This window comes from Melopsittacus undulatus, chromosome 6, assembly GCF_012275295.1.
Source record: "Melopsittacus undulatus isolate bMelUnd1 chromosome 6, bMelUnd1.mat.Z, whole genome shotgun sequence".
NCBI lineage: Eukaryota > Metazoa > Chordata > Aves > Psittaciformes > Psittaculidae > Melopsittacus > Melopsittacus undulatus.
Window position 1 is genome coordinate 12,542,803 of NC_047532.1, and position 17,082 is coordinate 12,559,884.

At 39.7% G+C, this 17,082-nt stretch overlaps 1 protein-coding gene across 11 annotated transcripts in view; it reads right to left on the reverse strand.

Annotated features, from left to right (window-relative positions):
* The window catches only part of FGGY (FGGY carbohydrate kinase domain containing), a 329,262-nt gene that overhangs the window by 92,040 nt on the left and 220,140 nt on the right, over positions 1-17,082 (reverse strand). For all 11 annotated transcript variants that reach the window (XM_034063471.1, XM_031050950.2, XM_031050943.2 and 8 more), the window contains one exon: positions 193-308. In XM_034063471.1, the coding sequence (XP_033919362.1) occupies positions 193-308 (116 nt within the window). The remainder of the gene's footprint in view (positions 1-192; positions 309-17,082) is intronic.

Here is a 17,082-nt window from a genome sequence, read left to right on the forward strand (position 1 = left end):
AGGAAAGCTGTTACCTATGGCACCCAGCCTTGTTATCAACTCCTCTGAAGCTTCATCAAGTCCTGCTACATTCCTCCTGACATTGACAATAATACAGAAAAAGATCTTTTTATATGTATGTATCTTTTAATATATATATCTTTATATATGTATGTATGTATATAACTTTTTAGGTATAGGTACAAAACATACCTATTTTTTCATACTTATCCTCTACCAAATCTTCCAAACCAATCATTTTCCAGAAACTGTCATCCCAGCCTTTATCTGAGGTATACGTCCACTTGCACACTACTGTACAGAGGGATCTAGAAAAGAGACAATACAGGCACAGAATGAGGCAAATGAACACAGTTTAGTTTTAAACTTGTGACTAGAAAGAAGTTGGTGCAAAATCACCTCTTCATTCACTGTCAGAATTTCCAAGCATAGTGCTACCACTAAAGAAAAAGTTGGTTTATGTTTGGAGTGTATGTCCTGAAGACCTTAAAAGGACCTTATGTTTAAGATTCTTCTCTGCTGAAACAACTCCTGGTCTGGCCACTTCATTGCATAAATCAGTCAAATAATAGGCCATGCATATGCCTAGAAGATAGCATAGCACGAGCATAACAGGTCTTTAGCAAGAAGCTCAGAGAAAGATTCTGGCTTTTCCAGGCTCTACCTAAACAGCAATGTTTTGCACATAGTATATGTCCTTAGGAAAACTTGCTGTTAACTTCTGTTCAAGCTGAATTACAATTTACAGGAGATTATGGGTACACTGATAATTAGGTGAAATGGCACTGCTTCAATGCCTGCAGGTACAAAATGCCTTTATCAGGTGAATGTGTATAAGCAAGTTCACATCCAGCTAGCAGAGCTCCTGCATAGGATGTGTTCAAGTACCAGTATCCTGAGGTTTGCATTTCAGCAGAAGCTGACGGCAGTTCAGTGACACACTGAAACAGCATTAGCCATAAAGCCACTCAATGCAGTATTAAGTTCTTGTTTCAAGTCTCATTCCTGATAAGCTGATGCTGAACTTAACTGTGACAATACAGGGCAGACTTCAGGAGCAGAATATGAACAAAGACAAGAGCACCTGTAAAAATGTCTATCAGAACAAATAGAAAGGGGTTTCCTTTTTATTTTCAACCTCTCATTACCCTCAAAATACTAATAACCTTACTGAGGATTTAGTGTTACACAAACTGTTTTCTGTCTGAACACTACGAAGCATCTCAGAAGATCAGTATTAAATTCTGCCTAAAGTCAATAAACCAAAAGGTATTAAAAATGCTGAGTACCACTGAAAAATTTGGCTTCCAACAGCCTTGGGCATGCTATAGTACCATAACTGTTCTTGAAAGAGAAACCCCTTTCAGAGATGGATTTGCTTTGATGTCTTACAAGACAGTTTATTTGAGACTCATTTTTAGCCAAGGTGTGCTTTCACAGATGTATTATTTTCATTAGGATGAATATGCATATTCAAATCAAACTGGATTCTCATGGGGTGGGACAGTTAAAAGGTACTGTTCTCAATGCAGTTTCCTGAGCAGAAGATGCTTTTCCTCATCCAGGATAAAAATATGTATTTCAAATGCACCATGTTTCACTGTTCTTTTTGACTGACCAGGGGTTTACAGGCAGAGGCCTGATGATGTCCATTTGCAATCCTGCTGTTTATAAAGGTGTACTTTTTGCTCTTTGCAATGACAGAATTTACTAACATTACAGATTTGGGGGGGGGGAAGAAATAGGGATAACTATTTATATCCTTATAAATACTCTGAGGATTATTTCAGGGTTACTCTTCAAACAGTTTTGACACAGGTTAAGAATAGATCAGACAATTACAGTCGAGTGTCTCCGCTGAAAACAGAAAAGCGCATGACCTTTAAGTGCAGCAATGATAATGTTGATACAAGAAATTCCAATTTCCAAGGATTTAAAAGCCAGACACAGAAATCTAATTAGAACCTGAAGAAAATATTGGGGGAAAATAAACAAAAAAATCCCCAAATCAGCTCAAACCTCTCATTGAAAGCAAAAATAAAGCCAGGATATTTGAAATAAAGGTCGCGTCACAGAATCACAGAATGGCTGAGGATTGCAGGGACCACTGAAAGTCATCTAGTCCAACCTCCCTGCTCAAGCAGGGTCACCTGGAACACATTGCTCAGGATTGTGTCCAGATGGCTCTTCAGTATCTCCAGGGAAGGAAACTCCACAACCTCTCTGGGCAATCTATTCCAATGCTCAGTCATTACTTCAGGAAAAAGTTGGACATGAAGAGTGAAACAATAATGCATCAAGTTTTCCCAAATATGGTAAATACCAAATCACAACAAATATCATCACAGCTCAACATGTATTTTTCTAATTAGATCAATGCTATGAACTATTGCCACACACTGAAAAACGCTCTAAGGATGAGAGCGAAACGTCACAGCTCCCCACTTTTGAAGACCACAAAGCAACTCCCTGCGTCTCCGTGCTTATCCAAAGAGAAACCAGAGCAGCCTTGCTGGTTGCCAAAGAGCATGTTTTAAACAGGGGCCAGTTCTTGCATACAGCTCACTCTGAGGAACACCACATTAAATATATAGGCCCACTGAGACAAAGTAAACAGGGGCAGACCAGCCCTTGCAAGTCCACCAAATTCCAGCATATTGGAGCTCTCTCACTGGATATGGCTGGACTAAACATACTCTAGTATGAAATGGCAATGAGGTTGTGAGCATTTTCATCCTACTTGTGTAGATATACAAATGCAAAGCGCTTACAGAAGAAGGATAGATGATTTCTGGTTGAATTTTTAAATACAATATAGAAAACACGAACTGGGAAGAACACCTCTTCCATATGAACTGGCAGATCTGTCAGTGGAAGGTTCTGATATGAAGATCAACCTCAAATATGAGCTAAAACACTAACAGGTTTTTATTTTCATGGTCCCAAGAAGAACCTCAAAATACCTGTTGTAAATGCAGTCCAAGCCTTTACATTTCTCTGGGATTTAACCTGCTTATTCCACCCTTGCCACCACTCACTGCCACCTAAAAAAGGTACGTTTAATTGAACAATATAGTTTTATACAAATCATTAATATCTAAGATACAGTATTATATTGCAGAAAGGCATTCTGGTCTCTTAGATAACAGTTCAAGAAGAAGGGATTTGAGATGCCCATAACAAGGGATTAACTTCACTATGTGCTTCAAAAGAACCTGCACGTGTTGCACTCAAATCCCTGCTACCTAACCCATGAGGTGCTCTTTAAGAATTACACACAGCTGCTCAATTTGTGTATCCTAGAGAGCTGTATGCCCATGTAGAGAGCACTGTTTGCTCCTCATTGTCCACTTTTGAATACCAATAGCATAGATACATATTCGCTTCATGGGGGATCTCTCTGAAATTCTCCTCCAGAGTATCACACCGATATGCTGATTACATGACTTGCAACTTGGGAAAAGTGTATCCAAAAGGTGTATCATGGTAAAGAGGAAGCAGAGGAGCCAAATCATTGCACCTATAAAGAAAGCCTTCACTACTAGAAAACTTTGTATTTCAGACAACTCCTAAATTTCATGAGACAAAGGGCAGACATTAAACAGAACCAGCACTGATATTCACTGTGGTATATTCCCTTTTTTTTCCTATTTGGCAGCATAGCCTCAATTATTTGGCCACAAACACCAGACTTGCACTAGCTGAAGCTGGATGAACCAGATGGAGAGACGCAAATGTTCCCCTTCATGTCCACACAAATGTTCACTACCAGGATCAACTGGATTCAAAGGTGCTGAGTTAATAGGCAACCATTTATGCACCAGTCCCTCCCAGCTGCCTAATATAATGCAGGACTGAAGAAGACATGGTGTGGAACCCCTCAGTAGCACAGGCCATACTTAGCTAGGCTGAAATACCAGGAACATGAAGACTCTTTTCCTCAAGCATATTCCCAGTACAATGAAATGAAAGATTTCCTTTCTGTTCAGAACAAAAAGTTTTGCTTAGAATACTCCTACTGGAAAAAAAAAAAAAAACAAACCAACCCTTTTGCGTGGAAAATTTTTATTTGATTTAAACCAGATTTTCAACAGGAACATGATTATGTTCAGAGTTTCTTATAAATTCTAGTCTACAAAGAACTATAGGATTGTACTTTCATCCAACAGCCCCAAGAAAAGAAAGAATCCCTGCCACATCCATTAGCTTTGGCTGGAGACAGCATATTACACAACCTATTCCCGTCTAGCTTTTGCACAGCTCTAGCTGAGGACTGACTGCAGATGTGGTGAAGTCCTGTATGACCAGAATCTCAGCATTCTGAAAATCCCACCAGCAATATATCCTCCTAAGAAAATCAGGAGGTTGACAGAGGGTGTAGTGAACACACACTGATAACTCCTCAAATGCTGCCAGGAAGCAATTACTTGCCCCCACTTCAAGAGGACTCAGGGCAACTTAAGACTTATGGCCAAAGCAACTCATGTGTTCCAAGTTAGCTCACATGTGGCTTGTCCCATACTGTCTACCCATTCTGAGTATTATCTCTCTGTTGTACTTCTTGGAGAGAAGGACATCAGATACTCATTAAAAAAATGGGAAATTCTGTATGGACTTAGTTATTGGCATAAAAATGTATCTAAGATTAAGGTCACAACAAAACTTCTCTATAGCTATTTAAGAATTACCAGAGCTTTATGCTTTGGCCTGTTCTTTGCTGACACCATCTCCCAAACTACAAAAGGGATAAAACAAGCATGGACATGACTTCCAACTCTGCAGAGTCTGCCCTGCCTGGGAAAATATTTGCTGTCTTTGACAACAAAATACAGTTGGGGGGTATTCCATAACTGCAGTGGTCTCTTGGAAGTCATCCCGATTTTGAGCATAGGTTAATATAAAAGCTCTGCTAACAAGGTGTTACTAAAACAAACAGGTTTTCCCTGAAAAGTGAGCCCATAAGGCATTTATGAATGACCATACAAGAAGATTGGTACAATACCAGTTATTCTGGAAAATGAGTCAGCTACCAGCTTTAAAGGCAGAGAACTCTGTCTTGACCATCCCAAAACAAGTGGAGCTTCACTCTTAATTCCAGAGCAAAAGGATCTGCTTCATTCATTCTTAACTGCGCAGAAATTAATTTAAACTCATAGACACAGTTAATTTTGCTGGCGTCTGTATCAGTGCAACAGTTTAACCACCAAATAAATTCAATGGGTCACTTCCACGAAAAATGTTCTTGCAACCTGGCTGTCATACTGACAATGACTTGGTGGTAAGGTACCTGTGACACCAATGAGAAGTCCTACAGAAGCTAGGATGGGATATAGTCAGGTCCCCAAAGGTATACTGTGCAGTAGGATAAAGTAACTATTTATGCTCTGTTGGCTAGATTTATTTGGAGCTACAAAGAATCAAGTACTGCAAAAGCTATATGACATTCTGGTGGCAAGGAGGAGACCTGAAACAATGGAGTGTGACTGTCACAACATCAAATGTTTTTCCTTTTGTTCTGCAAACTTTCAATTTAAAACAGATTCTGAATACAAATTGAACACCAGGGCGTAAATCCTGCTCAAGTGAACTCCTTCACACACTGACATCTGAAACAAGCTGTCAATGTCCTCCCAAATTATGCACCCCACAGTCTTTCACAAAACCGAGCAATCCACTGTCCTGACAGTCACAGATCTGATTGTGGTTCCTACAAAAATGGTCCAAACAAAAAACTAAGATGCAGCACACACGCATCCAGCATCCAAATGGTTTATATTAAACAGAACTGGGTATTGGTACTAGAAGAGCCTGAAACACGGCAGAGGTTATCACAGAACAATAGGAAACAGGCAATTAATCCCTGCTCCATCTTGGCTAATGTCATATACATTAATACATGACCTTTAAAACAGAACCAGGTTATTAGATACTCATACAGCACTGGTATTTATATATATATTATATTACAGATAGATAAAATACATATATCTATATACTTCTCTGCCTGCTTGGTGTATTTGGCTGCCTTGGGGGAAATGGGAAGAGGGCAGGGTTGTCCTAAGGAAATACTTCTCAGGTAATAGGAGAAAAAATGTGACACCTTGTCATTTAGTCTTGAAACGTATAAAATGTATGAGATGCTGCCCATATTCAGCATTTGCTAAAGGGAATCAAAGAGCATTGGGTTGAGCTCACAGGGGTGTAAGAGTTTCCCCGTGCTGTCACTCAGCTACTATAAAAGACCTCACAGGCCGATCAGTTTTAAACCACAGGGCCAAGTAAACCTGGGTGTGCTGTATTTCATACACAGTCTGCATTTCTCTCACTGCACCTATTCAATAGCTCTTCAATTGCATGTACACAAACCAAAACATGTCAGAGTCTGTTCCATCCACCCAACCGTGCAAATCCCAAGTTCCTAATATTTGCAACACACTGCTTTTTATTATTAGTGCTTTTGACCCAAAGCCTACGAAATTCCTGCCTGCCCAAACCCATTGTCTTAGTACAGCAGGGCAATATGACTCTTGCCCAAAAACGGTTTGCTTTCTTCTAACAAAACATTCAGCATGCCAAAAGAAAAGACAGGTGGGGAAGTCTGTTTGGGACAACTAGCAGACACATTCCACTTGCACTCAGAGGCCTTGACTTTCAGTCTTTGCATGTACAAGGATTTAAATCTGGCCAACAAAGGGAGCAAGGAAACAATGGTAATCAACTTTAGCAATTCTATTAGCTTCATCCTTTCTACATGCTGGATAACAGTTATATTTACCATAAGTAACAAAAACTAGTTTGGCTGCTATTTAAGAGGTTTTTTAAGTAGTTAAATTTCACAGCAAAAGCAAAGCTTTCTCCCCACCTTGAAATCATCACTAAAACTGCACAGGAAAAAAAAGGTATATAAGTACATATTTAAAACCCTAGGATGAATTTCCTTCCTTCTGCGTGATGATGGAATGCCAAGGTTTGTTAATCATCCACTAAGGTGGACGGTAATTTTGTCACAGATGAAATGAGATTAAACTTCAGACCTCAACCTTTAAGAGCAAATATTCCAAAACTTATTTGGATTTTCTTTTAATTTGTTTAGATGTTTTTAATATCTCACTATCTCAAGTTTGGTAGAAGATATCAATCCACAAAGTCATCAACCCGAAGGACAGTGAACAGTTCATGACCTACAACCTGGATGCATCAAAGCTAACACAATACTGATAGTTGACTATAGGACACCTTTCCAAAGGCATTCAAGCCAATATTTTTGTTGTTGTAGAAAAACTCCCCCCAAAAGATAACAAAATACTACATATGGTCTAAAGATTTCAGAGGTTTCAGTGTTTAAAGTATTTGTTTGACAAGATACACTATTCCCTCATTTTTTTCCTGAACAGTGCTATCTCAGTGAACTTTGAAGGAGTCTGTTAGGACCATACGAGTCATAGAAACAGTGAATGGTTTGGGTTGGAAAGAACCTTAAAGCTCATCCAGTTCCAACCCCCTGCCAGTGCTCAGGGAAACCTATGCTACAGATCTAAGCACAGAAATGGTCCCCATGACTCCAAAGGCAGCTGTCCCGAGGCAGACAAAATAGCCAGATATAGCCACGACTGGTTTTCACAGGCAGTAAGAGAAGCTCCATCTCTGCCAAAGGTCACATGATGTGAAGAAAAGCACTGGCCAAGAACATGTCACAAAGACTGTCTCCATGCCCACTTGCCGGCCTGCACCATTTCAGTTTTATATACATCCTCAAAGATATCCAGAAAGAAAATACCAGAAAACAATTTCTTGTACAACCATAACATAGTTTCCTTGTGGATTTTACAGAACTTCAATAAGAGGAGGCATTTCAAGACAGACATATTACCACGGGCTTCTAGGTCTTCAGTCAGGATACTGCATGTAGAAGCAGGGCTCTTGACTCTTCTGAACACATGCCACCATGTGTGTGTGTGTTGAAGTCCTACTCAAAGCCCTTGGCAACAACCAGTGAGTGGGAAACAAAGTCTTTCCATTAGTAAATCAAGAAGTTAAAATTACTTCTGTAAAGGGGAAAAAGCAGTAATTAACTCAAAACCTCCTCTACTATTTGGTGTTAATGCCATAACACTTTGGAGGGGTTTGGCTGGCTTTTAAGTCACAGAACTTTCTACGCAAATACATTGCTTACTTAAAGGGATAGATTTTATTGTATGAAAAATACAATTCACATTCACAATTTTCTACACCCACATCTATAATTAATCTCCTCTGATTACAGCCACTCCCTGACAGGATTCCATGTTATATTTAAAGCCTGGGTGCCACTTTGAAGGAAAAAAAAAGAACAAAAGGATCATTTTCAAAGACTACATAGCAGAACAAGGCTTCAAAGCAGCACTCGAGTACCAACCTACTGACCACCCCAACTGGAGTTAAGAGTGACCTCCAACTACCACCACAATAAGCACAGAAGTCTCTTGAGAAATAGAAAGTGTAGATGTTTTCTGTGCTCCAGAAGAGGTATGAGATTGATGTTGTATTATTAGACAGATAAACCTCAAAACTTAATGACAGACTGTTGGGAAAACCACTTCTGTGACATTCAGACTTGAAGGATCAACCCACATAAATAAAATGCTCTGTTGGATAAGGTATGTTAAAAATGTAACTTTTGTATATCTTGCCAGAGATGTGAAAGTATGCATTTGATATATAAGTTCTGTCAGAAAACTGGCATGTTTTATACACATATTTACTTTGGATTGGAAGCAAGTACCTGACAGTGCTGCAACCTATTTAAACCCACTCTTTAAAAACTACAAATAAATTCATCAAGCATTGCAGATGTCAAAAAAGTCATACAGCAGAAGGTGAATCACACCAGCTACAATGAGGTGATGTTTCTTTTACTATTTGTAAGAGTCCATAAAAGAGAAAAAAGTGCACTTTTCCTTATGAACATGCTATCAAAAGATTTAAAGGCTTAAACTCTCAAATTCAGCTTTCCTAGAAGTTATGTCATCAGACCTGAAGGGCACCACCCATCTCAAGTGCAACATATCAAGTCAGATTAATCCCTTGTGTACATCCAATCACTTCAGTGGATTCATACCAAGGATGCATTTGGCTAAACATGTTAAACTGGCCCAGAAAGTACAAAATAAGACTATTTTATCCGCCCACATACGCCTCCCCATGTCATGAGGCAAGGGGAAGCACACAGTCAGCAGACAGCTTGCTATTTTAACTTTGTTCTGTATTGTATTACAGACACCCAACCAAGATTCAAACCCATTGTCTTCGGCATTGTTGAAAAATACATAATGAGACACAGTCCTAGACACAAAAATGTATTGTCTAGACAAATCAGACATAGCATGTGGGATTGGAAATATTAATCCGTTCCTTTAAAAGATGGCAAACAGAGGCAAAAGAAATGGAGTGACTTGGCCAAGGGTCAAAGAGTAAACCTTATTCAGACCCCTGAATTAAATCTTGAAGTCCAGGAGACCCAGGCAAAAAGACACCATTCAGATACTATGGTGCTGACTATCAAAAAAATCTTCTTATGCACAGCTACAGCCTAAATGTTTAAATATGACAGTAACAAGAAGCATCCACATACATGAAACTGACTGCAAGTTTTAAAAGCTTAATAAGTAGAGGAGAGGTTATAAAACCCGTCCAAAAAATGGCAAGGCAAGTGAAAAGCAAAACTGGAAATAAAGCCCACAGACATAGCTGCTCCAGTCCGGCAGCCTGCCCTCTGGACTTACCTCCTACTATTATGCAACATCAGCAGTGATTCAGTTCCATTTATTCAGAAAATTATACTCTTTCAAGCAAACCACTCTGCAACAGGAAGTCAAATATCTGTTTCAATTAAGAGCTTGTATGTAAAAAACATATCTTCTCCTGTGACCTTCTTCAGGCAGTTAAAACTCTTAATTAAAACTGAAAGTACCCATACCCACACCAAAAGGGTGGACAAGCACCTGGTCAGGCTGCGCAGCACAGTGGTGGAATCACAAACCGTGCAGACCAGGCCCTTAGTGATACGGTTTACTGGTGGACTTGGCAGTGCTGGGGTAAAGGTTGGACTTGATGATTTTAAAGGTCTTTTCCAATCAAGTTGATTTTATGATTTTTTAGCTATATTACACTACACCTTATTATTCCACAGGCTTGGCATCGATAGCGTATAGGAAGACTGCAGTTATTACCTCCATGACACTTTGTCCTTCTACTGTGTGAAAAGAAAACGTAGGATATGCACATCCAACATCCTTGTTCAGGGAGCACAGAGACTTAGGAAGGACTGTGGACTTTTCAAGTGGTTTAGAAAGTGGGTCATGATACTGAGGGCAATGCCTGGCCAGCAGTGGACACTGACACTCTATACACTGACTAGTAAAGGAAATCTCCACATGAGCAATGCTGTACTTCATGGTGTGGTTTATGCTGTTTTCATATAAATGAGTAGATGAAAAAAAAACCCTTACAACCCCTAACATTGACATTTTGAGAGAGGGAACTGTTAGTCCAGAAATATCTTCGTAAATTCATTATACAGGCACATTTTACTAATTCATGAGTAAATAACGCATCTGCTCCCAAGGACAAAACTGCTGAGAGGCTAATTTAGCATGGTCTTTAAGCATATGTGTAAGGACAGAGTCCTGAAGAAATGTCAGTAAAGTTAATGTGAGTTCTTACCGGGTTAGTCAGAGCGTGCTGAACTGGAACCTAGGCTGTCATGCACTTGTGGCCAGACAAAGACTAAGTGAAACCAGAACAGATGCAGGGAAATTGCCAAGTGTACTGCACTAGAAGAAAGTTTTAATAACTACATTTTGATGTAGACTGATCCAATTTCACATGCTAAATGCCAGTGTTAGGCCCTCCTTATTTACTCAGGCAAACTACCTTCAAGTCTTACTTGAATTAGGATGACAGGATTGGGCTGTCATGTGCACCTGAATTGGAGTTGCATGTTAGAGATTCCTACACTAGCAATGAGGTGTATTGTTACCTCCTGTCACAAAAATCAGTTCAGTCAATGTATACTCTTAAAATCCTCAGTCATTCCCAAATACTAGTTATGTTTGATCAAAATGTACAGTCATCAATATAGGTTTTCAAAAACATTCCTGATGGTTAGATTTCAAACTAAGGCATTTAAATCAAAGGGAAAGCAAAATGGCTCATTTCATACACATCACATGCTGTATTGTACATACAATGTCATATGCTAGTATTTTAATCTTCTAAATAACAACATCACTGCACCTATTTCTAGAATGTATTTAATAATAATAATAAAAAGAATAATGGCTTGAGTTTACAGTCCTTTGGACTTGTATTCATGTTAAAAACAGGATGTAGTTTTGAGCAAAACTCCAAAAGTGAGGAATTGACAGTACTGTTTGTATAGCCATCAAGCGGAACTACAAGGAGTTCTGAAAGGGGCAACAGAAATGATTAAAAGCATTCATAAATTTTCACAAAGAAAACAAGCTTATAACAGTAGGAAGAGGGATGGGAGATCAACAGAGAAAATAAGGAATGCTACAGAGCAGATAAATCAACTGTCACTCTTCCTCAGAATACAGAAATAAAGACATTCAAACAAAACAAGCAATCATTATGCAATTGAAAAGAGGTATAGGTATTGCTGGGACAAAAACCTTAACAGGAAAAGAACTAAAGACAGAAAAAGAAAAAACCCACTATATTACATGGCTATCTAGACTGCTTACAGCCATAACAATAGAGAGGAATCATATAAGGGAACATAAACCCTCATTATCTGAGCATGATTTAAAAGAACTATTCACAGAAGGAAGTTAACATGTTGCCACTTCTAGGATACCTTCCTCCTTCTGCCCTCTGAAACAATTACTGCTGTCATTGTAAAAGAGACTGGACAAAATGACCCCCCACTTTAATTTGTTATAAAAATCAAACATCAACCCAAGGCCTCTTAGAAGAGTGGCTAAAAGAAAGATGTTGCTCTTCTAATTTCAGATGTTGTAGCCTGTTACACAAGAAAGGTGGAAAGCAGTGGGGTTTTTACATTCATTTAAATCTTAAAAACAACTTCATCTGGGAATGAACATCCGCAGCTCTCTCAGAGACAGAGCTAACCCTCCCAGGTAAGCCGAGCAATGCCCCAGCTTGCCTTCCACTAAACACTGTGAAAGGTGATGGTTGAACCAGAAGGGTGGAGTTTACCACTACTCTAAACTAATGAACCCTTTCATGCAGTTCTAACAACACTAAATATTTGTCTTCCCCTTTCTTGATACTTGAATTCTACTTGCAGAAAATACACTTGCAAATGCTGCAAGCACAGAGAAGAATGAACTAAAAGTCAATTCAAAACTCCTGTTAGCTGTCTGAAGAACGAAAGAATGCTTTATGAAAGAATGCTTTATTCCCTCTTTAGTGCTTTATATCCTTTTAATGAAGAAAAAAAAAAGCAAGAATGTGTGTTTTACCAAATGAAATCATGGAATTAAAAGATGACTTCTTCACAGAAACTCTGGATATTTTTATGTTAAGTGAAATTAAGAACAATTTTTAAAATGCAATCCTGCAAATTACTATTTATCTATGAGCTTGCTCCTACAAAGAGTTAGGTGTGAGTAACCTCACCTGAACGAAAAGTGGCTTTGACGTCAACTGGAGCATTTATGTAAGTCACTTGTTTGCCTAAGCAAATACAGTTTTGTGCTTCATTTATTCTATACAGATAGTTGCTACTAACTCCTGCAATTAAGTCAGCAATATCAGGCTGCACATCCTGCTTAATTAAACCTTTTTCCTTAGTGTAAAGTGCTTTGCACCTTGACAAAGAAAAGCACAAAGAAAATCAAGTCACTGATGTTCTAAGATGGCTCTAAAGGTGAGAAAGCAACTTCTGCTGCTGGAAAGCGCAGACAGAAATCCTAAGGTCTGAATTTAACTGAGTTCTCCTGTCCTGACTTGCCATGAATGATACGAGAATGAGGAGGAGGAGGGACAGCACAAAACATGCTGTCCTGCAGTAATTGGAGATATAAAACTGTGGACTGCAGAAATGAAAAACAGAAATAGACAAACAAATTACATTCAGATCAAAATCTCACAGCAAGTGCCACCTAAAAGGCAGCACCTCGTTAAAGAGAATTTTCTGGGAGAAGGAATAATGTGTCATAGCATGGGCTAAACACACAGTATGTTAACTGTCTGAAGATGCTCTTGTCATACAACATGTGCTGCCAGCCAGATTACTCAGCTGGAGCAAGGCATCAGATGAAACTTCTCTGGGTTGACTGACCTTGATTTCTCCAAATATACAATTTCTTCATAATCACTGCAAATTAATCTCAATCAATAACATACAGACTGTTTGCAAAATATTATCTGTGTTATACTGAAATCACAAATTATCTTTTCTGGGCTGTAAGTGGGCAAAAAGTTCAGAGGAGTAAAAAGAACAATGTAAGAACAGTTCTCCAAACATTGATACAACCAACAGCCTGTTCATACCAACATACTTGGACAGCAAATAAAGGACTGAGACCAGCAAAGCACTTAAGCACATGCTTTGACTTTAAGCACGTGCCTAAGTGCTTTGCTGGAAAAAAGCCCAAAGAACAGGACGAACATGGTTAACTGAAAAGCCCTTCAGAACTGGACTGTTTTGTTTTTCCATTAACTCTAGTTGCTAGTAAACACACGTTTGGCCTCAGCATTCTGCCCAGGATCACAAAATAGTGTTCTGGTACAAGCAATCTCTTTACTCAGGGAAGTTCCACGAACTGGAGGGGAGGGGACTGCAAGACATGCTCAGAATCTAGGCTACTTACAAGACACCAGTAGAAGGCCTCACATGAAGGCCTCAACCATTAAATAGTCATAGAATAGTTTAGGTTGGAAAAGACTTTAAGATCATGTAGTTCCCAACCCCCCTGCCATGGGCAGGCATGTCTCACACTAGACCCTGTCACCTAAGGCTCTGTCCAACCTGGCCTTGAACACTGCCAGGAATGGAGCATTTACCACTTCTTTGGGAAACCCATTCCAGTGCCTCACCAGCTTCATGGTAAAGAACTTCTCCCTTATATCTAACCTGAACTTCCCCTGTTTAGTTTGAACCCATCACCTCTTATCCTGTTGCTACAATCCCTGATGAAGAGTCCCTCTCCAGCATCCTTGTAGGCCCCTTTCAGAAACTGGAAGGCTGCTACAAGCAAATCCTCTTTCAGTATTGCATTGTCCTGACTCTTTCACCTCTTACATCAGACTCCACAGAACATATTTTAGAGGCTTCAGAGAAGGCACAAAACACTACCATGGGACCAATGGCTCCTCTTCCTGTCTGCCACTTGTGAAGGAAAGAAACCCAAACTTGCAGAAGATAATTTCCGACTCAGGGCCTTGGGCATGTGACAGTCTTATTTTACTACCTCCACTTTGGTCCATTAAAAACCTTTTTATATGCATCAAATTTACCCCCAAAACCAAAATGAAAACAAAGATCCCTAGAACACCTTCAGTAAAATGCTTAAGTTAAGAAAAGGCTGGAGTCCAAAAATGGAAAGATGATTAGGGAGGGAGGTGAAGTCGGAATGAAACAATAATAAAAAGCCCTAAGAACACATCATATATTCATAGTTCTTGAATCATTAAGGCTCTCCATGACAGCTCTCCCAAGCACCGCTATGGCAAACTCACTGCCTTTTAAGCAGGAGTGAAAGTGGTTAAGCCCTAGGACAAATAATTTGAAACTCTCAGCACAAGTCTGATCTCAGCGAGTTGAAAGGAATGCAGACTGCCCAAAAACACCGCAGCTGTTTGTTTTTTCTGCCACCTTTCCAAGGTTCATGTCTGGAGTGAGGATAAACAGTTCGGGAAAAAAAAAGTTCTGTGGAGTTCAGACTTTAAGAAAATAAAACATCAGACTCGTATTTCTTGTAGAAAGATTACACTCCCCCCCCCCCCAATCTTAAATTATTCAGCCCTGGAAGTTTTCAGGTAGAGCTCTTAGGAGCAGAGGTAGATGGCTTGAGGCTTCAATATATTAAACTGCTTTCTCTAAAGCAGTCTGCATTTTCAAACGCTTGGCCTGATGTGGTTTTTCTTGTGCAATATTCCTCCAAGCAGAGTTTCAAATTTAATAAGGTCAAACCATAGTCCCTATTTTATGCACACATGTGTGCATACACACATACACAAATAGAAGCCCTTGCAGATAAACCAAAATGTAATCGAGATAGTGGGTGAAGCCTTAGAGATCAGCCTGAAGTGATTCCCATCAGCATAGCAGATATTAGAGCTACAAAGTAATTCATGCTGTGTCATTATGGACATCATCCTTTTTACTCTCCCTCCTCCTTTCTCTCCCCCTTATTCTGTTTGTGCCAAAGTAAATGAGAATCTAATTAATTAGGAATTTCTTGATTCTTAGTATTTTAGGAGGTGCAACTTTCCTTTGATCCCCATTTAAAGAGACACAACCTGAAAGAGTTAACAGGAAATTTATTTGGATAGATTACCAGTGGAACTAACCTGTATAAATAAGGATTGTCTGTGTTGCTACAGACAGGTCAGAAAGAGCAGGAAATTTCAGGCACCATGTTGAGTTTCAACATCTGTTTATGAACTGCCCTTATACACAAAATGAAGAGTTGCTACAGGACAAAAAATACAAACCTAGGAAGTCTGAAACCAATTGCAATCCCTCCAGAGAGCTCCCCTGTTATATTCATACCTGGTGCTACTGGGGCATCAAAGTGAAGAACGGTGAACATTCAAGAATTCTGAGTTGTCTTTGAGACATACATTCAAATTACACAGATCATGGACAAACATTACCCAATATGACTTAGGAAAATACCATTCATGAAGGAGACTACACCAACTGCTCCTTCCAAATCCAGACCGCACACAGACAGAGCTTTGGGTGACATAGTCCAGTGTGAGCCATCCCTGTCCATAGTAGGGGGTTGGATGATCTTAAGATACTTCCCAACCCTAACCCCATTCTATGATTCTATGATTCTGTGCATGCCCACAGAGCTCAGGGATAAAAGGAAGGATGGCAGAGCAGCAGGGAATGGGACAAAGATGAAGGGCAGGTGGCAACAGTGTATCCTGCTCTTACAGATTCCCCTTTTCCCCTTCCTTTTAGGGAGATGAAAGCAATACGCAGCATTAACCTTGCATACGGATGCTGTGCTCAAGGAGCTAAGGACAACACCACTCCTACTTTTTCCAGCTGGACAGGAAGCACACCCAAGATTTTTCCTCGAAAGTAAAATTATATCATAATATCACTTTTTCTCAATAGAGTATATATTAGCTATTATATATACATTAACAAACTAGCAATAGAAACTCCCAAGTACAGTTTCACAGAGGAAATGTCAGAAGATGGAAACTACAGGAAAAGTTTTATGTGTATTTTGTGGCATGGTCTGCCCCCTGTCATCACTTTAAACACAAAGGCACCTTATGGTGCAGATCTGGCCTCATCCTTCAGAAGAAAGAGGAAAATGAGGGTGGAAGGAGAGGACAGTATCTGTCAAAGTTGTAAGTTTCAAACTACAGTGAATGAAAGTTGGGGCTCCTTCCTTCATCTAATGACATGTGCTACATATGCATAAATGTAAGTGGGTTTTAGGGGTGGTGAGGATTTTGAACGTAAGAGGCATCTGCCTTTTTGCCCATCTTCAGATACATTTTTCCCGATCAGGTTTTGTAACATGAAGGGTTTTCCTACTTTATTTCCCACTTTGACATAAATTCCTTGTGTGTAGGTACCAGAGGCAATTCCCAGGCCACTTTCTGCAGACTCCCTTCTGCTCAGAGAGACATTGGCACATGGAGCCTAGGAAGGATGAGCCACAGCTCCAGGGCTCTGAGCTGACAGCAGCTTCCCGGGTAACACAGGGACAGGCTCTCTGAGGAATGCTTGTTGTGTCCAAATCCCCACTCAGGAGAGGCCAAGGATGTATCTATGCTGCAGAACACCAGCAAGCTCATAACTCAGGCTGACAAATTTTGAATCGAGCACTCAAACTAAACTAAAGTGGACAAACACAGGTTTTA